General features: G+C 28.4%; 1 protein-coding gene across 4 annotated transcripts; it reads right to left on the bottom strand.

Moving 5' to 3' along the window:
- Positions 1 to 674: 674 nt before the first annotated feature.
- Positions 675 to 19,312, bottom strand: LOC145189771 (uncharacterized). 4 transcript variants are annotated; one of them, XM_090089662.1, is made up of 31 exons: positions 19,162 to 19,311; positions 17,066 to 17,155; positions 16,188 to 16,279; positions 15,185 to 15,259; positions 14,965 to 15,060; positions 14,597 to 14,704; positions 14,352 to 14,417; positions 13,792 to 13,921; positions 11,807 to 11,910; positions 11,521 to 11,610; positions 10,145 to 10,186; positions 9,834 to 9,920; positions 9,508 to 9,613; positions 9,291 to 9,401; positions 7,533 to 7,601; positions 7,231 to 7,398; positions 6,982 to 7,118; positions 6,679 to 6,894; positions 6,330 to 6,547; positions 5,545 to 5,863; positions 3,830 to 3,927; positions 3,196 to 3,280; positions 3,019 to 3,112; positions 2,515 to 2,587; positions 2,365 to 2,404; positions 2,199 to 2,261; positions 1,767 to 1,985; positions 1,539 to 1,650; positions 1,231 to 1,388; positions 1,037 to 1,087; positions 675 to 931 (listed from the first exon to the last, which is right to left on the bottom strand). In XM_090089662.1, exons 1-31 carry the CDS (start codon positions 19,250 to 19,252, stop codon positions 794 to 796), a joined length of 3,546 nt encoding a protein of 1,181 aa, XP_089945788.1. In that variant the 5' UTR covers positions 19,253 to 19,311; the 3' UTR covers positions 675 to 793. The 4 variants fall into 4 exon arrangements, 3 of the variants coding, with proteins under 3 accessions (XP_089945788.1, XP_089945789.1, XP_089945790.1); XM_090089663.1 differs by having other exon boundaries at positions 1,539 to 1,647; XM_090089664.1 differs by having other exon boundaries at positions 14,279 to 14,417; positions 19,162 to 19,286.
- Positions 19,313 to 24,034: the final 4,722 nt, after the last annotated feature.

Below are 24,034 nucleotides of genomic sequence, written 5' to 3'. Positions count from 1 at the left end.
CACAACATATATCTTGTTAGCCTGTGTTATTTATAATTAGTCGTATATATTTTACGAGTTATCAATAAAATGGCCAGTGAAAAGGTAGAAGATAAAATGAAGCAGATATAATATACATACCACGTAAAATCCTAAAAAATAAATAAAAAAAACCAAAAACATATGATTCATAAAGTCTTATATTATTTTCATACTTTTTAATAAGTATCAAACTTATTTACATCATAAACATTTTTAAATTTTGAAATCTTAATGATGAACTACACATAAAGTTTTTTTAAACAATGTATAAATATTTATAGGTAAATTAAATATTGTGATACACTTTTATGAAAATATTATTTCAAATAAAAGATGTTTTTAATGTAATTTTCTATCAAAAGAAAACAAGATATGATCAAAAGAAAACAAAAGAAAACAACAAAAGTTCAACAAAAGATCAAAACAAATGTTGTGACTCAACATGAAAAACAAAAAGAACGTCATTTAAAACGCACCACATCTAAACCATACAACATCAAAAACATACAACATCAAAAACATACAACATCAAAAACATACAACATCAAAAACATACAACATCAAAAACATACAACATCAAAAACATACAACATCTAAAATATTAAAATAGCAAGACATGATTTACTAAATGCCTAAATTACAAATAAAAATATTAAAAAAACAAAAGTTTATTTAAAAATTGATAAAGAACTTTGTTTATAATTACAAACATGACTTACTAAAAACACGAATAAAAATAATAATTACAACATCTGTAGAAAAATAACTATATTCATAGATATGTTGGTTGGTTGTAGCAATTCAGTTCTATTGCAAATAATTCCTGCCATGCTGTTTTGATAAATACCAGCAGCTTTTCGCATTCAATAGCTGACTTTGATTTTATAAGCCAACTTCTCTCTTCATTTTCCTTAAAAAAAAGTTTTTTGATTGTAAGTTAGCAAAAAAACACTGCTGCAAGAAGGAACCATAACAGAGAAAAATATTACAACAAAATAACTCATATTGAACAAACCTCAATAGCAAATTTAATTGAAAGCTGACAAGGTGAGTCATCATACAACTCCTGCAAAAAACACAAAAAGAAAAAATTAATTAAAATAGAAACTGAAAAAGAAAAAAAAAAAAAATAAAATAAAATGAAAATTCTAAATTTTAAATAAGTGAAGAGCAAAACAAAATCAGTGAAGAACAAAACAGTAGTTATACTAGTGAAACAATATCGGTCATTTTTATACAAGCAGTGGTAACAAACTGGTCACTTGATACAGCTGTAGGTAGGAATGTTCGAGGAAGAGGCCAAATGTGACTTTCAGTTAAAATAAAAATATGCGATAGGGTGCACAATACAGTCTGATGCAAAAGATCTAAATTTTATAATAATAGAAGTATTCCTTCAAGAAGTAGAACTCAACTAAGAAGCAACAACAATCATTTAATTGCAAATAAGTCATAGTATGTTGAAAAAAATATGTTGAAAAAAATATGTTGAAAAAAAGCAAAATTAGTAAAAATACCTTCTTCATGCAAAATCACACGTGCTAACAGATAGATTTTTACATCATGGCTTATACTATCTGAACTACACGAAATATAGCTGAGAGTATCACTGCTAACTTTAGAGGACTGCTATAAAAGAAAAAAATGGTTATATATATCTTATTTAGTTGTTTTTTTTTGTTTTTTTTTAATTAGAGCATACTCTATTTAAAAAAAAAAAAAAAACTAAATAAGATATATATAACCATGGAGTTTGTAGATTCATCGGTAAACAAAGTGAACTGATACCAATCAGCATCATCTTTAAACTCAGACTTTTTTGAAATATGAATAATATGACCTTCATGCAATAATTGGTTGCAGAGCAAAAGAGCTTCTTTTCGGTTTGAAACCTCTCTGTGAAAACAAAGCCAGTCCAAAAATTCTTGAGCAACAAAACACTTATGATAAGTTCGTAAGTGGTACTAAAAAGATAGTATATACTTACAACTTTATCTTATTTTAAAAAAATTTAAAACTTTACTGGTTAAAAGGCTTTAAAAAGCTAACGTAGTAATAAATTAAATAGCTTCAACTAGGAAAACAATTTAACACATGGATCTACATAGCCTCCTAATTTCACTCATTTTCTTTAAATTATTTTTGAGAGAAAAACTTTTGATAAACAGTTCTACTACCTTCCGAGTTTGAAGAAGTTGAGGTGTGGAATATAACAATAGTTGGGTGTACAAACGATCAGCCTATTAAAAAATATATATAGTTCAACAACTTTCTTTAAGATTTTTACTGATTATACAGTTTTGTAGTGAGTGGTTTAGAATTTAATAAAATTAACAATAAAACCTTATTTAAAAGATCTTCTTCAAGACCAAACACTTGTAACCTATAAGTAATAATGTAATAATAATATTGTAGTGATACTCATGAAATTAAAAACAAAGGAAAAACAACAAATACCCTTATGAATAAAAAACGTTAAAATAAAACCTTCACCTGATATTAGCAGCTGTTCTGGGATGATAAACTGGGGAATAACTAGATGCTACTTCGTTCCTTGAAAACTCAACTAAAATAAAAAAATTACATTACTTGAGTAAAAGGTTATTAATTTTAATGAATCAACACAAAACAATTTGAGATGTTAGATTTACTTTGTATTCTTCAGTTTCTAATGAGCCCACCAACTTACACTTCTGACATGCCTTGCACCAACCTCTCTCAAAACTAGCTATATCATTTTCAACTATGTTCTAGCATGATGACTGATCATTGAAAAACAAAAATTAAAAGGTCATCAGGAGCTTGAAAGAAAAGTTTGAAACTTTAACCAACCTTGATTAATAAGAGAAGCTAATTGTACCCAAACAGGAGATCATCATTGCAAACACTAGTTTGCATAGTGTCAAACTATTTTTCCATTTACAAATGCAGCAAAATAAAACTTTAGTCTTCTTATATAAATAAAAAAAAAAAACAAAAAAAAAACGCAAATAATACCTTCTACTGCGGCAAGTAACTTAAATGTCTTCAAGCTGTCACCTGTCAAAAACTTCAGCCTCACAGATGGTTTTGGAAGTTCAATTATAAAACTCTAAAAAGGAAAAAACAACTTTTTGCCAAAAAAAATTTCATAATAGATAATTTATCCTTTAAGAAAATAGTTGCAGAAATAACCTGATAATTGTAGCAAGGTGCAATCAGCATAACCTTTTTTATGTCACATGACACAACTTTTTTCAGTGATTTCTCTGGTGATAAACTGTGAAAGAAAAGAATATGAAGTACTTCTGATTCTTCTTTTCCTTAAACACAAGCTAAACACTGTTTTATCATTTGATTGTCTTTCAACAGTGAACAGTTACCCATTCATTATATTCATGTATAAAACCAAAAAAATGTCATCAGCTTTGTTAATTAAATCTATAGTAATATTGTACATTATGTAACGTCAAAAAGTTACACCAAATCCAAATTATCATAATCTTAAAATCAACATTTTTTAGCTTTTACATTCAAGAGGTATAGGTCCCTCGTATTCATTAAAAGAGTTACAAAAAGAAAATGTCTTTTGTGCCCGCAGTTGTGCTAAAGTTCTTACATATTACTAAAGCTGAAACTTAAACTTTATTTTGTAATCAAAGTTAAAAAGTTCTTCTTTATGAAGAAACTCAGAAAGAAGCAACAATTTATATCTCCTGCAAATAAATACAAAATTGAAAGGAAAGTATTAAGTTACTTTTGTCAGAAACATGAAAACAAAAATCTTCCCAAAAGACACGGAGTAAATCTTTTGCACAAAGAAACTGACCTTTCTTGATTAAGAACCTCAAAAATATAAACTGCTGCACTGCTGACATGAAAAAAGCAATCAAAAGGCTCAGATTTTGTATGAAGAACACATTTGCACTAAAACAAACAAAAATTAAGGTACAAAGCCTAAAAATTGTTAATGCATTTATTAAACTTTTTTTTTCAATCTTATTGTTTGAGCATGATAAAGTTCAGCACCCTTTAATCCTTAATTACTCAATTACTGCCTAACAGAATTTTCAGATGGAAGCTAATGTGTTGTTTTTTGGTTGTATTATTGTTAACTATTTGTTATCATATCAAAGTAAAGAAAATAAATAAAGCACTTCAAAAAGATTCTTTATTTAAAAGAGCTTTCGTGAAAACTCTAATGACCAAAAAGAATATTACTATGGAAAGTCTAAAGATAAAGTTGATTGTAAAATTAAAGAAAAAGAAAAGGAAAAAAAAGTAAAAATCAAGATCATTCTCATGTTAAAAATTAAACAAAGCAAAACAAGAAAACACAAAAAACTGTTAACAGTCAAGAAAAAATTGCTGTCAATGAAAATGAAAGTTGAAATATGAAAAGTTTTTATCTCATGATTTTATATTTGTTAAGACTTTATTTACTTATATAAGTTTAGATAATAATATACCAGTAATTAATTAGTAGAGCTAATATAATATTTTCATTCTTAGATAATATACTTACATATATACTTATTATATATATACTTTCTTCTTGATTTTCTTTCTTTTTTATGCAACTTAAATTTTTTTTTTTTTCTTTATCTTACAATTTGTTTCTGTAACTATTTAATGATGGTAGAGAAACAACCTTGTGGCATATCCCTTAACGCAGTAGCTAAAAATCACCTATGTGACGAGTGGATGCACATAAAATGTAATCGAGTTGACAGACTGACATATGAAAAAGTCAAAACATTAAATACCTGGTACTGCCTAATCTATACAAAAATATTTCATTTTGCAAAGGGTTATTTCCTGATGTCAAGTTATTCCAGTCCACAAAAAAGGATCTAAGGTTGACTGCACCAACTATCATCCAGTTTCTCTTCTTTCTAATTTAAGTTTCTACATACTAAATAATGGTAGATATGCCCCCAACAAATTCAAGTAATATTCAAACTAAAAAACTTGCTCCCAAGCTCCTTGTGTAGCAAGTTATCTCTTCCTGTGGTTTGAAAAGTGCACTATACATTACTCATAAGACTTTGAGTTCTGATTCATATATATAAAAAAAATGTTTTAAGAAATGCCTTTTGCCATTCATTAAAAGGTATAAAATGCCCAAAATATTATGGCCTAATTTTGTTACAATCCACTACTCCAAGAAGTCTCTTGAATGGTATGAACGAATGAAGTTGTATTGAAAGTTATTAGCCAATCAGAAAAGGAATCCTATTGAAAAGCAAAAAATGAGCTTCAGATAAAGATTTTAAGAAAAAGTGGACAGCAGCTTCAAAAAAAAGAAACTGAATGCAAGATCCAGGAGATGATGTCAAATACTCACAAAAAGATTCGGTTTCTATCTAAGCATCTGATTAAAAAAATAAAAAAATTATCAAAATAAGCAATTTACTTAGCTTCATTGTTTAAAATAATTACAAAAATCTCTCAAGTAGTTTTTAAGTAGTTAATGATTAAAGGGTGCTGAATGTCGTTGTGTTCAACCAATATTAAACATTTAAAACAAAAATTACAGCTCACTCGCAATTGGCAAACAAATTCCTCATCTTCATGCTTGTAGACATTTATAGACAAAAACAACTTCAGCCGGTGATGACATCTGAAGACTTCATCTAAGTATAAAGATTCTTGCTCTAAAGTATTCAAAGATAACTTAGATTGATTTTTGGGACTTTCAAAAGCACATTTATCTGATGAAGTAGACAACTCAGCAATTCCAGAAACTTTTTGGGAAAACAAATTATCTTTTGTTTGACAACTCATTGAATTTATGGAACTACTGCTGTTTTCTTCATTTGTAAGCTTTGGGTAAGAGAACGAACGACGCAGAGAAAGCAAACTAAAAAAAAAGTTTTGATGGTTTTACACAAGTTCTTAGTTAAATAAAAATTTACCACCACAGCATCAAACCAAGGTTTTACAACTTTAGATCTACACAAAAATTTATTGAGTACAAAACATACTCATTTATGTCTGTAGAAACTGGAAAAAAAAAGAATTTTTAATAACAATTGTTATTTAGTTTTCGTAAATTTTGAATTTATGCTGATTAAACATTTTTAAAAAAACACTTTCAATGATTTCAATTTGATAATAAGATAACAATTGTTGATAAAGATTGAAACATGACAAAAATAAACACAATTTAAAACACAGACATAAACAATATCAGCATGCTTAAGAACAATATGGAATCTTTTCAAACAGCAATTGTGATAAAAAAAAAGGAACAATTCAGGTGTGACAGACTGCTTTCAGGAAAGTAAAAGTTTAAAACCTGATAGAAACAAGCTAAGTAAATCAACCTGGTTTCTTCTAATTCATGCAAACATGGAAGAGACTTAGAAATGTGAAAACGACACAAATTAACAGTTGGTATAACTTCTTCTTTGTTCTGACTAGAGCATTCTGATTGGCTAGTTTCATTAGTATTCACTTGAACAATCATTGCGCTTCCACAATCATCACATTTTTCAGATTTATTTAGAGCTTTTTTCAGGAATACCACACCACATTTTAAGCACTGAAAAATAATTCTAATCTTTTAAGTAAATATTTTTTTTGTAAAACAAAAAAGGCTTTTTTTTAAACATTTTAAATAAAAACTTTATTAATTACCCATGCTGCAACAGTACCATGAGAAAGAATCTTTACCTTACAGTGAATCATGTCAGATATTTTCTTTTGAAAGTTTTTGACTGCAAAAGGATGGGCATATTTAATGAATGCATCCATATGATCCTTTTGTTCAAACACATACTTTCTGTACTGCCAATCGGCTCGCAAAAGGTCAAATGACATCTTAACTGTTAATGATTCTGCTACACAATCAACTTTGGAAAGGTAGTTCAAGTCTAATCTATTGCGAAACTAAACAAAAAAATAATGCTTCCAGTTTTTTTACTTATATTTCTTCATTGCTCAATACATAAGAGAAACAAAATAAAAATAACTTACAACACCTTTATCACACTTTTCAATAAGATAAGAGAGATGAAAATAGATGAAAAGATATTCAAAATCTTCGATTGAGTCAATCTCTGCCGCAGGAAGTTTTGAACTAGTGCTCTTTACCAAGTAAGCAAACTCTGAAACTTAATTTGCAACTTTTGTTTACATTTGATACTTTTTGATTAGAATTTATCCAAATTTATCACAATTATAACTAATAAGAATTAAATGAAAAATAGTTAAATTTTCTTTTACCATACTCAGTATCATCACTAAATTCATGATCAAAAGAGCTGCATGCAGGTGCATCAATAGTTTCATTTTGACTATTTAGATGCATTTCAATAGTAGACAGCCCCATCATTGGAACATTTCCAAAAATCCCATCATCCACAACTTGCAAAGCTGAATTTTCATTTGGATCTAAACAATCATGTACCAAAACCCAATAAATGAAAACTAAAAATTCTAAATCAGGTATTACACTATTCTTTTTCTTTTTGATCCATTAAATATATGCATTAAAATCATTAAAAAAATACATAAAAGAACTTTACCTCCTAAAATTGTATCACTGTTAGTAGGCTGTGTATCACACTCAACCTTCAAGCTTTCATTTTCACTGCCTTAAAATACAAAAAAAAACAAACAAAAAACAGATGAGTACAAAAAAGTAACTTAATCTTCATATATAAAGGAGAAAAATAACAAAAAAAAAAGTTTTCTTTGTTAAACCTAATTATCAGAAAGTAAAACAGTATCATAACATACACTGTCCTTCAAAACTAAGTTTTTATTAATAAATATTAAAAAAAAAAAACATGATCTGTTATATTTCTTAAATTTGCCTTGAATCCTTTCATTATGGACTGTAACTACTTTAAGTCAATTTCATTTTGATTCTTTTGAACAACTGATCAGTTGTTTTTACTTCCCAACCATTCTCCTAAATTTTTTGTGCTAAACCCCAAAAATTTTTGAATAGCCTTGCTTGTGGGATTTTTGGTGGATAGTTCAATTTTTAGTCCATCTATGCAACAGTTGCATTTGTGTAATGGGCACTTGCTAAATTGGGCCAAAATATGTACTGAAATTCAGGATAATCCTTATGAAGAAATGGGAGAAGCCTTTTCATTAAGCATTTCTTAATATATAGCTCAGGTTTGATGGAACATGACTTGGTTTTAAGAAAAAGTGGAGTTGATATACCTGCATATGAAATTGCTACCCATACAAGAACTTTTGAAGGGAATTTTTCTTTTCCTGTATATTTGACATTTTCTGGATTTTTCTTTTCCTGTATATTTGACATTTTGAATATTATTGGTGTAAATACCAGCACTTAAATGCATTTCCATACCATTAAATAAGAAATAATTTTAATTGTCAATCAATACATTTTTTTTTCCCTCATAAAGATGGTTTACTAACTTTCAACTCACTTTTTTGGCTCTCAAAGCTTGGTCATCACTGTATTTTGGAGTTTTTGTTCATTTATTGTAAGAAATTTCCATTTTTGACAGTTGTTATGAAATAACTTGATATCATTTTCCAAATTTCTGGCACAATTTCCATTAACTCACTCCATATCTATTGTTTCCTAGTCACTTGAAGTTGAGCTCAAATAGACAGTGTCCATGGGTGTTCTAATTTTATCTTTTCTTTAATTGGTCAATGAGTTTGAGAGTTTGTAAAACAATTGCTTGCATAATCTCCTAACTTAAGTCATATTGAGGATTTATGGAAACAACTTAATGATAAAGTACATTTGTGTGTTTAATTCAGAAATGCTCAAGAATCGTATCAAACTGTCAAATAAAACAAGATCAAATTGACAAACTTATCGAGTCTATGCCTCATAGATGTAATAAGGTTATTAAGAAAAATTGATATACATCAATTACTGATCTAATACACTTTTGATGATTTAATGTTAAATGTTTCTGTAGTTTTGGAGTTGAAATTTTTTTTTTTGTTATAATACTGTATCAATATGTAACTATCTTGCATAGGATAAATGCTTATGCTAAATTTTATCTAGCTAATACTTTTTTTTAATGAAATCAAAATAGTTCGTAGCATACTATAATGTTTTTGTAAATTTCAATATGTGTTCCCTAATATTGTTAACATGTTACAAGCATTAAGAAAAAGATAAACAAAACTTGTTTAATTGAAACTTACATGGGAAAACCCACAGTTGTCCATTTTTTCTACGTTGATTAAATGGGACATCTGTGATTTTTCCTATGTAGTCCTTTTTTTTTTTTTTTTAAATAAGAAATATCAAAAAATTATTTTAAAATTTTACTAACTTTGTTCATCATCAAGTTCAACAGATTTGTTATTCCGGACTGAGTTGTTGGAAGAACAATTTTGGCTTGAATAAATATTCTTCATTTGTAACTTTAGTTGGTCATCAGATACTTTAAAAAAAAGTCTTAAAATTGAATCTTTGGGCAATCTTGTAATCAATTAAAAAAAAAGAAGAAAAACTGGGTCCAATAAATAGAAAAATAAAAGATGTTATACAATTGCATTTAGTAGAAGTTGAAGATGCTGAGTCTGAACTTCCATTTCTTTTAGGCAAACATGTACTAAATTCTTTAATTGATGCATTTCGAACCCTGCGTGTTTTCTTACAAAATAGAAAAAACATTTATCTAAATAATAATTCATAAACACTATTAACATTAATACTGTGGTAATTTATATTGTTAATATTAATACAATGAGGTAGAATAGTTATTGTGTGGTACAAATTGATGAGCAGCATCTTAATAATAATCTTTTGATTTTTAAAGTTGATCTATTGAAAAAAAAATTTCCCATATAGAAAAAAATATGCCCAAGCTTACTTTATTTACAGTCTTTAAATTGCTGGTTTGAATTTCAGGAAAGCATGGAGGTAAAAGTGGAACAGGTTTCACATCTTTGCCTAAAAACTGAAAAAATAGCAATTGATTTAAAATAATCAACTAAGTTTAGCAAGAAATCAAAAAATCTTGCAAAGTAGCAGTTGTTAGCAAGTTTGCATATAATAAAAGAAACATTACATTATATACTTTATTTACATTTACAAGAACAATATTATATATTCTTTAAAACATCAATTATAGATAATCGTAAAAATAGATAAAAATACAAAACAAGATATCATAAAACTTACACCTAACTCATCAGAGGTTAACTTAATTCCATCAAAAGTAATCTAGAACAGAAGATTTTAAGAAAGTCTAAAATGCACTTACTAAAAAAAAATATAGATATTTCTAAGATGGAAAAGATTACGAGCTCGGAACTTTATTTTAAAAAAGCTTTTCTTGTTTAACTTTTAAAAACCCTGAAAATTAAGTAAAAATAAATTTCAAGCATAAAATATAAGAGCAGTGAATAATGCTTACTCAATGTTAGCAGTTGTTTACTCTTTTCATAGTTTAATTTAAAACTAAAGTTTGAGGCCACATAACAAACTGATGCCATACTTTTATTTAAAAAGGTTCTTTGAAATTAAATATATGATTGTGATTGAAAACTATTAGATTGCTTAATTAATTTACAATTAACCACAGCGTGGTTTACTTTCCAAAAATATGACTATATTTGCTTTTTAACAACAAACACATCGATACATCAAAATCTTTCCAAAAAAAAACATGTCCTTTCAAACAAAAACCTGTGCAAATTTTCTTGTTAATTTATTTGGTTCTAAAAATATTGCTCAAAAATCGTCATAAAAAACTGCTAACACATATTTACAATTTTTTGGTATTCACTGATAAAAGCTACTAAAATTATTAGCTTCACAATCACTTCCTCACCAGGGGCAAGGAGTGGTTGGAGGGGGCTGGAACTTGGTTCAAGCCATAAGAACCCTGAACATGGAGTCCAGGGTGGTCCAAAACTGGCCTAAAACCTTCCCTGGGAAAAATTAGACCTGTGTAAAAAATTTAGTAAGGATTAGATCAAAACTATAGATTTGTATAAAGAACACATCCACATACAAACTTTGGGGTTTATATATTAGATGGTTTTATATACACTGCTTGTTTTGTTACTGAAGATTGTGTCGCAGAACTGATAGTTTCTTTTCAGTTTAATAATTCTGTGTCAAAAGTTAGTTTTTGTGTTTTCAGTTAAATAATTCAGTATCAAAAGTTAGTTGTAATTTCTTATGATTTTCTGATTGCCAAATAAGTAAATTACAACAAAAAAATCTAATTAATTTAGCCAGATACTTCTTTCATTGCATCACAGAACTCATTTTTTAATTTATCCTGTATCAGAATTGAGACATTAAAATTGTAAATGTTGTGTTATAGCATTTTAGTTAATGGGTTTTTTAGAGTAAGAGCGTAGATTTTCTGACTTATAAAGAAGTATTTTATTAAATAAAATCTCTCAAAATAATGTCACTAAGACATGGAAATAGCCATATATTTTACTAAGAACCAACAATCAAAAAGTTACTGGCTGAACATTTAATTACTGGTCTAACAAGATATCTAACACCATAATAAAATTGAGCTTTACACAAGTTTTCACCTGACTTCTTCTTCTAACAGGTGATAGATTTCTAATAACAGTAATTCTATAACGTGCATTAAATGAAATGGGATTGTCTTTTAAAGATATCTAAAATACAGATGATAAAACAAAAAGGGAAAGCTAAAAAAAAAAAAAAATATTTGAATAAAATGGTTTCTGAAAGAAAAAAGCGTGAAGAAAATAAAATATTGTAAACATATAAACAGGCAACTTCATTAAACTAATTAAATCAGCAAATTAAAGAGTTTGCAAAAAATAGAATAAAATGTTGAAAACATCTCACTGTGACTAGTTTTTCTAAATACGATATGTGAACAAGATCAGTGAATTCAAACAAACAGTTCACTGATACATCTAATACTTTGAGCAGAGAAAATTCTTGCAGACCTAAAAAAACAAACAGTTCACTGATACATCTAATACTTTGAGAAGAGAAAATTCTTGCAGGCCTAAAAAAACAAACAGTTCACTGATACATCTAATACTTTGAGCAGAGAAAATTCTTACAGACCTAAAAAAACAAACAAGAAATACTTCATGGAAGCCACTTTTAGAATTTCTTTTTAAAAAGAATTACAGTAAATGAAATAATTTAGGAATAACCAGAGAGTGAATCAGTATTCAAAATCTTGATTCTTATCTTGCTCATTACTGTTCTTTCTATCTTATTTAGATAGCAACATCAGTGAAAAAAAAAGAAAAAGATAAAAACTGGAACAGCAAGAATAAAAAAATCCATGTGACCCAGTGTTACTAAATAGTTTTTTTTTTTTTAGCATATAACGAGTTTTATTTGCCAATTTTAAATACTTTATGATAATTTATTGCTCAATAAACTTTTTTCTTTAACTTGAGTTTTTTGTGTTATGCAACACATTTTGATTTTGCTTCAAACATACTTTAAAAAATTTTCAAGAATATAAGTTTTAAATAGATCCAGATAAAGTGCTTAAAATATATCATAGTAAAAGGTTAGGGTGGATTTCAGGTACAAGAATCTGCAAAAAATTAAACAGATCAATATCTGGATACCAAGATACACCTGGATACCAAAATATTATTCAAAATTTTATAACCAAAACAAATTGTTAACTGCACCTTTTCAGATTAATATCTAACAACAAATTACTGACAACCCTGATTATGATTTCTATGTGGATCAATTTAAAACCAATTCTAAAATTGTAACTTTCCTTCTTTAGTTGTTTATCACTATTTTACTGTTTTGCCTAAACTGGTGCTAAAATAGGTCAAATTTTACAATTATATTTGCAGTTCTTATACTTTTAGACTTTGATAGAAAACTCATGTTAGATATTTTAGTAATAAATATTATTCCATATTTGTTTCTTACAGTTTAAAATTCCCTAAAGAGCTGAATTAAACTATATATTATCTGCCTGGCATAAAAATGTTTGGTGAAATAAGGTGAAGCCACTGTTCTAAAGGCAACGAGTGAATCACAATAGAACTTAAAGTCAAGGAGAACTCTTTTACATCTACAAGGTTATTACAACAAATAGTGTTACACAGTACCTGTCTATTTGACATAACTAGCCTATAAGAATGAGGCCAAGTCATCTCTACCCTGGTACAGGCAGGCTATTTTAAAGAAGATTTGAAGTTTCAGAAGACAAATCAAGTTCAGATAAGTTCACTATACAAATAGGCTATGGGATCTATATCTCCACTATTAGGTTTACTTTCAGCTACTAAGATCTTGACAGTCCATATTGGAGCTTTAGGAATAAATCCTTTACTCAATTTTGTTACAAGTCTTCAGAATAGTAGTAATACCTTTGCTAAATTAAATTTTAAAAATGATAGCAAAACTTTTAAAAAAATATTGTCTAACATTGCATGTTGAACAAATTTTAAAAGCATGATAGGAATTTTTCTATTTTTCTATTAGGAAGAAATATGAAAGGTGGAAGTACTATACCTAACTGTCCACTACCTTCTAAAAAATTAGAAAAATTTTTTTTGAAAAAATTGTAAAGAAATAATTTACATGGTAGCAAAAGAAAAAATGTATCACATAAGCATAATGGAACTCAAATTCTAAAGTATATTATGGTACTGCAGAAAAGCCTTGCCAAATATATGCTAGTTACAATTTAAGATGGGCTTGATATATGTAAAGACAAAAAATCAATAGGAGAAAAACAAGTTTTGATTTCATTTGAGATTTCAAAAACTTAAGTAAATGAGATTTGAGACACTTGAGTTAAATAAATAAATAAGGATTAAAGCAAATTAAAAGTTTACCCTTTAAACTGGTGAGGTTATTATTTCTTAGGTTTAGATGAGTCAAGTTTTCTAATACATTTTTAGAAAATATTGGGACACTTGTGAGACTGTTGAAGCTTAAATCAAGATGACTAAGCATTGGTAGAACCTGTGAAAAATAACAAAAACAAACATGAAACTGGTTTAGATTTACTTATTCTATAAATACTCAATAGTAGAAGTATTCAAATTCAACAAGTGAATTCTTTATTGGGTAAAAGAAGCATGGGATGTATAAATTCTGAAGGACCAGTTCTAAATGCTAAGTAATCACTGCTATTTATAAAATAGTAAAGACTGGCAGTTGTGGCAACTTTTTCAAAAAGTACAAAAATCTTAAGTCATTGCCTTGTTTGAAAGCATATACATACATACATTACATACATACATACATACATACATACATACATACATACATACATACATACATACATACATACATACATACAAACATACGTATACTTACATGTGTGCATATGTGAGTGTGTGCATGCATGTCTGTGAAATAAAAGTAGGTGAAACAAAACAGAATAGGTCACCTCAGAGTCAGCACTTTGTAAATTATTATAACTGAGTTTGAGTTTCTTTAGAACAGGCAGCAACTTCTTTAAAAAACAAATCATGAATGTTAGCTTAAAAGATGTAAAAATTTTAAAAAAATCCTACTTAATCCACTATGTGGAGTACATGGTAGATTAAGTAAGATTTGAGTTGAACTTAGAAACGTACAAAATGTCGTATTTCATTAAATTTAGATAGAGTTAAAGGTCATTATACATCTTACCAAGGCATCATCATTAAGATTTGAGATTTTATTGCAACTAAGATCTAACTCTATCAGAGATGGCAATTGAAGTAGTTTTTCAGAAGAGTCAAATTGACTAATAACATTCTAAAATACAAAAAATATATTTCTATATAATCATATTTGTTTATATGCAAGTTGATGCATATTCATTTATAAACATATAACCATATTCATATATAAATTACTTAAAAAGATAAAATATTATTTTAAAATCCAATTACTGAAATCCAATTTGTTTTCTGACTTAAAGTAAATAAAAAGATCATTTCAAGTTTAAATCTGTAATCAAAAAAAAAAAAAAGAAAAAAAAGATGGAGATTTGACAAAATTATTTAGTAACTCACAGAGATGGTATCAACTGATCTGCAACAGGTGAGTGACCTCAACTGACGACGTATTAAGTTCAAATTTTTTAAGTATGAAATTGGAATTTTTTGCACCTAAGTATGTAAATCTTACAAAATTATCATAATTGATTGATTTGATAATAAACAACTTTTACACAAAAACTTTTATAAAATGGAAGAAATGAAAAATAATTATATTACAAAAGAATACTTTTACCTCAAGAACTTCAACTAACTTGAAGTGAGATAAATTTATAAGTGGGTCATTTGAGATTGCAACTCCAGGTAACAACTGGAAGAAAAAAAAAACAACAGTTGTGGAAAAAGTTAAAATTTGCTTTTTAAAGATTTGTAATGTGATAAATTTTTTCAAAAAGTTTCTTTTTGATATCTGAAGCTTAAATTAAGTTTTATCCATAATTATTTGATAAAAAAAACCAAAAAAGGTTTGAGAGAAAAGAATAAGAAAACTGTAAGAAATATTAAAATCAATATGATCCTAACATATGCCTATCATTACTCATGAATGTAATGATCTAAAGGGTTCAGAATGCCAACTTCAAAAATTCATTACAAATTGTACAAAAACATATATTGTTTACTAAGCAGTCCAAAATTCTCCCAAATGTGCAGGAGGTTTAAAAAATAGATCCATATATCTTATATTCCTTGAAAATGAATACCTTCCATTTAGCAACTACCTAAACTCCAATGCTGTCAAAAGCACTATTAAGGGACCAATTCAATGCACCACTCACAGTTTTACAAAAAACATTTCTGAAAGAACTGCAAAATTGTTTGTATTTACAAGAAAGAATCCAATCTGCACTTGTAAAATTTGAAAAATTAACAAAAGAAGGAAAGTTAAGAAGTTTCAACAAAATTCAATGCTAAATTTATCAATTGAAGCCTCAAACCTCATTTTTTCAGTGAAGGTTTGGTTATTATTTTACCACTAAAATTGCAAGTCAAGGAGAATAAAAATCAATTCATAAATCAAAACATTTGGTCAATATTTTTTCTATATTTCTGACTCAGATTTTAAAAAAGCAGCTTTTTGGCGTTAATTTAAAATATCTCTAACTGAATTGAGATTCAAAGTATTGAAGTAGCTATATTTAATAGTACTACCTACAGTTTTCTCATTCATCTCTTTCAGAACAAGATTATATACAATAAGATCTCTGCTAAAACCAAAGCTACAACAATTGAAATCTTACTTTCAGAGAAACAACTTTCTGAACAAAATCATAAATGAACAAAATTTCACTTTCGTCACATTGAGGTACTTGAAAGTCAGACTGGTTAACACCTAAATAAATTCAAAGCTTCTAAAACAAAGAAAGATGAATTTCATATTTAAAGTATATTAATAGCATTTTATCAAAATGATCAAACATGGCATCTGCTATTTTACTTATGAAGCAGGAACATAGACTTATTTTTTTTTAAAACTTAAACAACCTAAAAATTTTCAGATTGTGTGTCAGTCATGGCAAGTTCATCAGTATAACCCTTAAATACACTATAACATTCTACAGAAATCTTTATTGCAAAAGAATGCTGCGTAAATGGTTGGTTTTTGCACATATAGATTATCACTTAATTGTTACTTAATTATATAAAAATTAATTCGTAACAATTTGGATTGTCACCATGACTATCAGACTTTCAGGTTCAGGTTTAAATTTTACATTTATAAAGATCTGCTTTAAAAAATTAACAAAGAAATCAGATAAGCATTTGGGCAGATGATCCTTGAAAAAACTATTGGAGTAGTATAAATTAGGATTATTGCACAAGAAAAAAATATCATGAATTAAATTGCCAACTTTATCAAACATTTAGCATTCAACTTGTAAATTTTATCCATAAGATTCTTGCCGAAACTTTTGTTTTCTTGTTATATTCATTTTTTTGGCATTTTTAGGATTAGCCACTAAATTAGCCACCAAAACAAATGTTCGATTTTTTTGGCAAAAGATTGAAATAGTTAAAAGAACACCTGAACTAAATTTTTTTTTAATAGATTTGTTAATGAATTTTATATATATGAATCTACTATACAAAACTTTAAAAAAAATGTAAAAGACTTTACCTTCAGTTAGTTTCTGAAATAAGCGATTAAGAAGAATTAAAACAGGAACTGTTAAACTCAACTTTGAAGTTCCACGCAAAATATCATCACCTTGAGAACAAAATAAAGCTTTCAAATCTGCATTTCATGTGCGTGCATGTATGTGTGTGTGTGTGTGTATACAAAATTTACCAAATAACCTTAACCAATTTTGTTAAGCTCCTTTTAGGATAGCAATGCTCCTTTTAGGTAGTAATGCAAGTGATTGAAAAAATTGCAGAACTTTGGGATGAAGCTGGAATTCTGATGGAAATTTAAAATATTTTACCATAAGTATTGATGATCTGTACCACAAGTTGCTAAAGAAAGTCTTTGAGAAAAGAACTGAAAAATTTGTTTGATAATTCTCAAGCAAATGCCATGTTTGTAATTACAAATTAAAAGAACCAGAATTTCCTACTTCCACAAGGGGACCCAGGGAGAGAGGAGTAAGGGGATCAATTCACAAAATCTATGCAGCCAAAGAATCTTGTAACATATTGAATATTGAAGAAGAGGCATCCACATCTTATGCAATTATCCAGCTAGAATCATTAGACAGCAGTAGTAGTAATAAGGAGTTATAGGAGGAGGTTTGGTGCTTTAGCAGCGTAGGACCAGCCTAAAGAAACCAAGAAGGGCAACAAGAAACATAATCACTGTTGCACTCAAAATGGCCCTTGATTAATCAAATATATCTGATAGAAGTGCAGTGTATATGTTCAGAGAAATATCAAGACTACATACTTAGATTATACATTGAGAAACTAAATTTGATTAGGTCCTCCATTTGTTGTAAGCAAACAAAAGCAAAACTTGAACAGGATATATCACCATCACATCTTGGAGTTGGGAATTGAAGCTATCTTTTCAATTCTCATGAATGATATCACTGGAGATTTCAATAATAATTATTCGTGATGTTCCCTCATGAAGATTTAATATTCAGATCCCTGGAACAATGCTCAGAGCGAGATGAATGGCTAAAGTCATTTACTCATTGAAAATCTGTATGTTTTGTAGCCAGTTTAAACTGTCAAGACATGAAGAGCAGGGTACAATGTGTATTTTCACCATCACATTTTAACTAAAGTCTTAAATGAAAGCATCTTTTTCTACATATGCAACTGCTCAGGATGTTGCAGAATTATCATGATAAAAGAATTGGAACCACAGCATCTAACAATTGTCTAGTCATAAGTGATACATGTCTGAGGAATTAGTGGCCTTGACTTTCTTTGACATGAAGAGGCCAATGGTAGTCTCAATCAGCAAAGATGGATATGAAGAGCCATATAAATATGCACAGAGAAACAACTGTGCCAACAAGTGCTTGGCTAACTTTGTGTCTATTAACACATGGAACTTCTTTTAAAGTAGAAAAATGGATTAGAAGTTCCTGGATGAAGAACATAGCACATGGAAGTATATACAAGGCTATTAGCCAGCTAGAAGAAATGGTGCAAAGTATTGAGGTCACTAATGATAGTGAAGAGAAAGGAATGGCTTAAATATATTCAGCTCATGGCATGTGATAAAGATCAGCTTTAATTCCTATTTCAGGTTGAATTTCAGCATAGACATGCCTTCCATGATTGTAAAAAGAGTACACAAATAACTGGACAACAATGAGTGAATATTCTGTTATATATAATAAAAAAAACAATTCATTAAACTTTACTTTTAAATTTTTTTAAAGAAAAAAAAATTAACACTAAAATAATCTTGAAATAAAGTTGAGTTCATCTTATGAAGGAATAATGATGTAATAGGAAAGTAGAAGAACTTTATTATTCATGTGCAACCTTTAAATGTAGATTAATCCCTAAAAAATTTCTATAGATAATGAACATACATACATACATACATACATACATACATACATACATACATACATACATACATACATACATACATACATACATACATACATACATACATACATACATACATACATACATACATACATACATACATACAAAACTGTTAGAGAGAAAGTCATAAAAAAAGAGAAAATACATAAAAACAATAAACAAAAAGCTAAAACTAAAAGTTAAGATTCAATTTAAATTTATTACCATGATTTCGTAGTAATTTATAAAGTTGGTTGATAATGAGAGCATCCTGGGTTTCAGGTGGCTTTTGTTTAAGTCTTCGGAAAAAATTCATGTCACTTTCATATCATTTGTGCACTTTTTAAACTGAGACAAGAAATTGTATTAGAAAAAAATTACACTCATAAGCTAAGTAGAAATTAATTTGATAATACAACAACCTCTCATATTTTACATAGCTTTTAATGGGAAAATTATCTGATTCCACTTTGATATGTTAAGTTAGTTTATACAGCGTGTACAATGTTAATTTGCTTAAATACCAACAAACTTTTTAAAAGTATTTTAAATAACTCAGTTAAGACATCAGTCAGGAAAATTATTTCTTTAAAAAATTTAAATCTGCTATTATTTCCTTCCATTTTTGGTATATTTGAAACTCTATATGCTAGTTTTTATCTTATGTTGATAAAATTTATCATATACATTTTTGTTTTATTAATCTAAAAAGTGTTTTTCTTAGTTGCTCTCTTTCAAAATGCTAATTAATTTCTAATTAAAACTTACTTAAAGCAAAATGCAAATCTTCGAAATCATGAGAATGAGGAACTTTGATGTAAAGAAAAAAAATCTCTGAGTTAAAGAAAAAAACAAAAAAAATCAATTAATTCAAAAATAATTGTCAAAGGATTTTATTTTTCACCAGCGAGGCATGGGTCACTTTCAGACAACTCTTCTCTTCAAACTATTAGTTGAATTTGCAATCATATATGGGAGAAACTGACTTGCAAAAACATATCATTTTAAAAACCCACTTAAAGATCAGTTTTCATGTTTTTTTCATCATTTTTCATGTTTTGAAGTAAAGTAAAATGTTTTGTATACCAAAAAATTTAAAGTTCCGTAAGACTAACGATACATTAACTAAATATCACACTCCGCTCTGCCCGCTTTTAAACAATTTTTATCTGCCAGCAAGAAATAGCGAAACTATAAAAAAATATGGTGAAGTTGTAAGGATTTTATGAAATGTGTAGTATTTATTACTTTTATAATCGAAGATTAAAAGTACCTTTCCTGTTGCTTTAATATGCTGTTGTTTAAAAAAAAAAGAAACTGCACGTGACTTTCAAAAGTATTCTTTTGGATATATATAATGGGTAAAAGATTTGTTTTTGGCGGTATATTGTTTTGGGTGTTTCTTGCGGTATTTACTTTTTTTTATGAGAAAAATGCTTCAGAGTGCTTGACTAAATAAAGCATCGCTGCCTGAAGCCACTTTTTAGCTTATAGTTTTAAAAAAAGTTTGCTCGAACGGAAAATCTTGCATGTTTCTGGAACTGTCAATTATGTTTCTATTCACACAAACTGAATCTGGATGGTAAAACCAACGCTCTTTCAAAGCGTTGGTTTTGCCATACATAATTTCTTTCTCTCCTTACTCCTAGCATCACATTCTGCGAATGTGAGATTCATCAAATTTTGGACCAGATTTCCTTCTACCATTTTATTAGAATGGTGGAAGAAAGTTAGAAATTGGAAATGAAAAAAATGGTAGCAAAAAGGTTGATGAGGCTGAATTTTTGAAGACTTTAAAACTGATGAATGATAGAATTATTGCAAAACAAAAAATGAGTGGTTTCCGTCGTACAGACATTTTTTATTGAATATTGAGAATATATTCAATGTAAGAGGTGAATCGGCGTAGATGACGATTCTGAATCTGCTTCCAATTTTTAGTTGCAGAACTCACTTTTGAAAGCTTTAAATAATTATTCCTAATTATTCCGACGCAACTTCATCGCAGTTTTAATGATATCAAGAACGAACCTTTTATTCCTTCTCGAATAGAAACCCTTCTCAAGTTATCATGTAGGTCTCGAGTAGAAATCTTTCTCAAGGTATCGTGTAGGTCTCGAGTAGAAATCTTTCTCGAGGTATCGTGTAGGTCTCGAGTAGAAATCTTTCTCAAGGTATCGTGTAGGTCTCGAGTAGAAATCTTTCTCAAGTTATCGTGTAGGCTTCATTATAAATCCATTTATTTTTTTTTTATATAAGTAATTAATTTTTGCGTCAATTTTTTCATGAAGAATTAAAAATAAGGTAAAGAAGAAAAGAAAAAAAGATTTTGCTACGAACTAAAAAAAGTTTAAGTGCAGGTTAAACAAATAAAGATGGAAAAAAGCGGAAGCAAAAATCAATGTCATTTGAAACTGTTGCTGAAAAGAACCATGAAAGATCAGCAAATATTCATTATTTTAAATTTTATATTTTTGGTGAAATTTTGAATATATTTAGAAACTAAGGATGGAATGCAAGAACCGAACTTAAGCCAAGTTTGACTTGAATTTTCAAGTTCGACTTTGTCAAGTCAGACTTGAAAAGCGATCTATTTTTGGCGGCTTTCAAGTTTGACTTGAGTTGAAGTTCGCTTTATGCATTAACTCGCAATTCAGGTTTAAACTCGCAATTCAGGTTTAAAGTTCGACTTCAAATTTAAAGTCCAGTTCATGCTCATTCCATCTTAAATTAGAATTTCTTTGATTCTTAAAAAAAAACTAAAATGCTGTAAAAGCAATTTAACCTCAATGTCTTTTAAATCTATCAAATAATTTTCTTATTTAAGGTAAATTTTACCCTGACAATTTATGCTATAAAATGTTGTTGATGCTATAAAAGTTCACTTGATTAGCTGACAAAAAAAAATTCTTCGCAATTATGCTTGCATATGCATTTATTTGTAACAAAAAAAAAAAACAAAAAAAACTTATGTAATAAATTGTATAAGGGTAGCTGAATCTCTTGCTCTAAAGAAGTGGTATAATTACTCATATAAAGATAGTACCTATTGTTCTACCTTAAATAAATCAAAAGGTGTTTTTGAACGAACTATTTTTTACAGATTTTTTTTACAATTGAATTTTTAAATATATTTTTGAAACGAATGTGTTGATTGTTAATGATTTATTTTATGTTTGATTGCTTTTAATGGGATTTACCGAGATCGCAGAGTATAACTTAAAGTCCTATTTCACCTAATCAATCGTCTAGTTTTTAAAGAAATCTCACATAAAGTAACCCGTTTACATCAGCGCTTCAACGGAAAATAATATGTCGTTAAAAGGGATCCACCGGTCATTTACTATAGATGGAAAATGTAGCTGCGTAAATGGTGTATGTGGATGCATACACTATGTATGTTTATCTGTGTCTATGTGTGGATGCTTAAACTTGACTTTTATAGTTTTCTAAACAAAACTAATTTCTTCCTGTTCCAATCCAATAAAATGATTCAAAATGGCATATAATGAAATCAATGAGTTTTGATGTATTGGTTATAATTTTGGATAGCTTTTTTTTTTACACGCTTTAAATGTAAAATATGCTGGTAAAATATCCTGATAATATAAAATATCCTGATATACTTGAATTTAAAGCTGAAAATGTCATTATGAGTATCTGAGATCATTTATCCATTTGAAAGAAATATTTTTAAAGAAGCAGATTTTATAATTAGGCAACAAATTCCAAATGAAACAAATGAAAACAATGCTACTTTACTCCAATTTTGATTTAGGTCTAGATTCAAGCACAAGCAAATTCTACTCTCTAGCAAAAAAATCTCCGGTTCCTAATATTAAAACCAATATAACCACTTATAAAAGAAGAAACAAAATCAGAAAGAAAGGAAATGCAAAAAACAAATTGAATGTGAAGAAAGAGAATTTAACAAAAAAAATTAAAAAAAAAAATCTAAGTTATGTAATACACTTATTTCCACTTCAAGTGAGTCAGATTCTACTTTGGTCTAAACAGACACTGATGACGGTCTCATTTTTCCAAACTTTAATTCCAATAAGAAGACAAAGTACAAGTTTTGTAATAATTTATGAAGACACACAACCAAGAACGCAGTCGCAAATTTTACAATGCGATTGAATTTGGGCTTACGACATATGCCTTCACAAAAAGGCATACGCCGTAGCATTTATTTGGTAATAATATGCTTAGCCACAAGCTAATCAAGCAAGCTTGTCAATAGCTTCACACAGCATTACTTTGTAGTCATCAACTGTTGCTGATTGAGTGATTAATTCAGTACCAATAGTTTTCTATTGGTTTAAAAGAGATTTCGTTAGAGTTATCAAAGTCAAATAGTTCTAATGTCAGGAATACTTCATCTCCTAGTCCATTTACTCCTGGACAACGTCAGTAACACACCAAAGTATCTCCTGGTCCAGTTACTCCAGGACAACAGGAGTAACACACCATTTAAGTTTCAGACTTCAAAACTTGATTAAGCAAATTTTCAGTTGGAATTTTTGGTTTAAAGCCATATACAATTCTTTGAGGTTGCTAAGTACCAGACGTTTTTGAAAATGTTGGAATATGCTAATACTTACGTAATCTTTTTTCTCTGTCATTTGCTTTACAAATTTGTCATTACAAAAAAATCGGCTCAGTGACGAATCCAGAGGTAAAATTTTTTTGATCTGTCACTGTATTTTTAAGCCTTCTGCTGTAAGAATTTTTTATTGTGTTACGTCATATTATTTCATTCTTTTACTTCGTGGCTCCTCGATTCTCGTTAATGATTGAGCTTGATTCCATATCTCTGATCCAAATTGTATTAAGATTTACAAACAATTTAGACACAACTATTCGTTGGTACATAGGGTAAAAATTTTTGAAAAAATTTTGCAAAAACAATAAATTGTCCTTTACGTGTCAAACCTAACATATAGCAAAATTACTTAGGGGCTGTAAGCATCAAACCATACATCTTATTTGGAGATGTATTGCTTAACGATGCAAAAAAACTTTTAGTATTACAAAGGTTTCTTTGAAGAATGTCATTTGGAATAAAATTTAGAGTAAATGTCATTGAAAATTAAAG

The sequence above is a fragment of the Hydra viridissima genome, unplaced genomic scaffold, assembly GCF_058129835.1.
Source record: "Hydra viridissima isolate aposymbiotic clone 2 unplaced genomic scaffold, HvirCarnegie_v1 scaffold_6, whole genome shotgun sequence".
NCBI classification, from domain to species: domain Eukaryota; kingdom Metazoa; phylum Cnidaria; class Hydrozoa; order Anthoathecata; family Hydridae; genus Hydra; species Hydra viridissima.
This window is presented reverse-complemented; position numbering and strand designations above follow the sequence as displayed.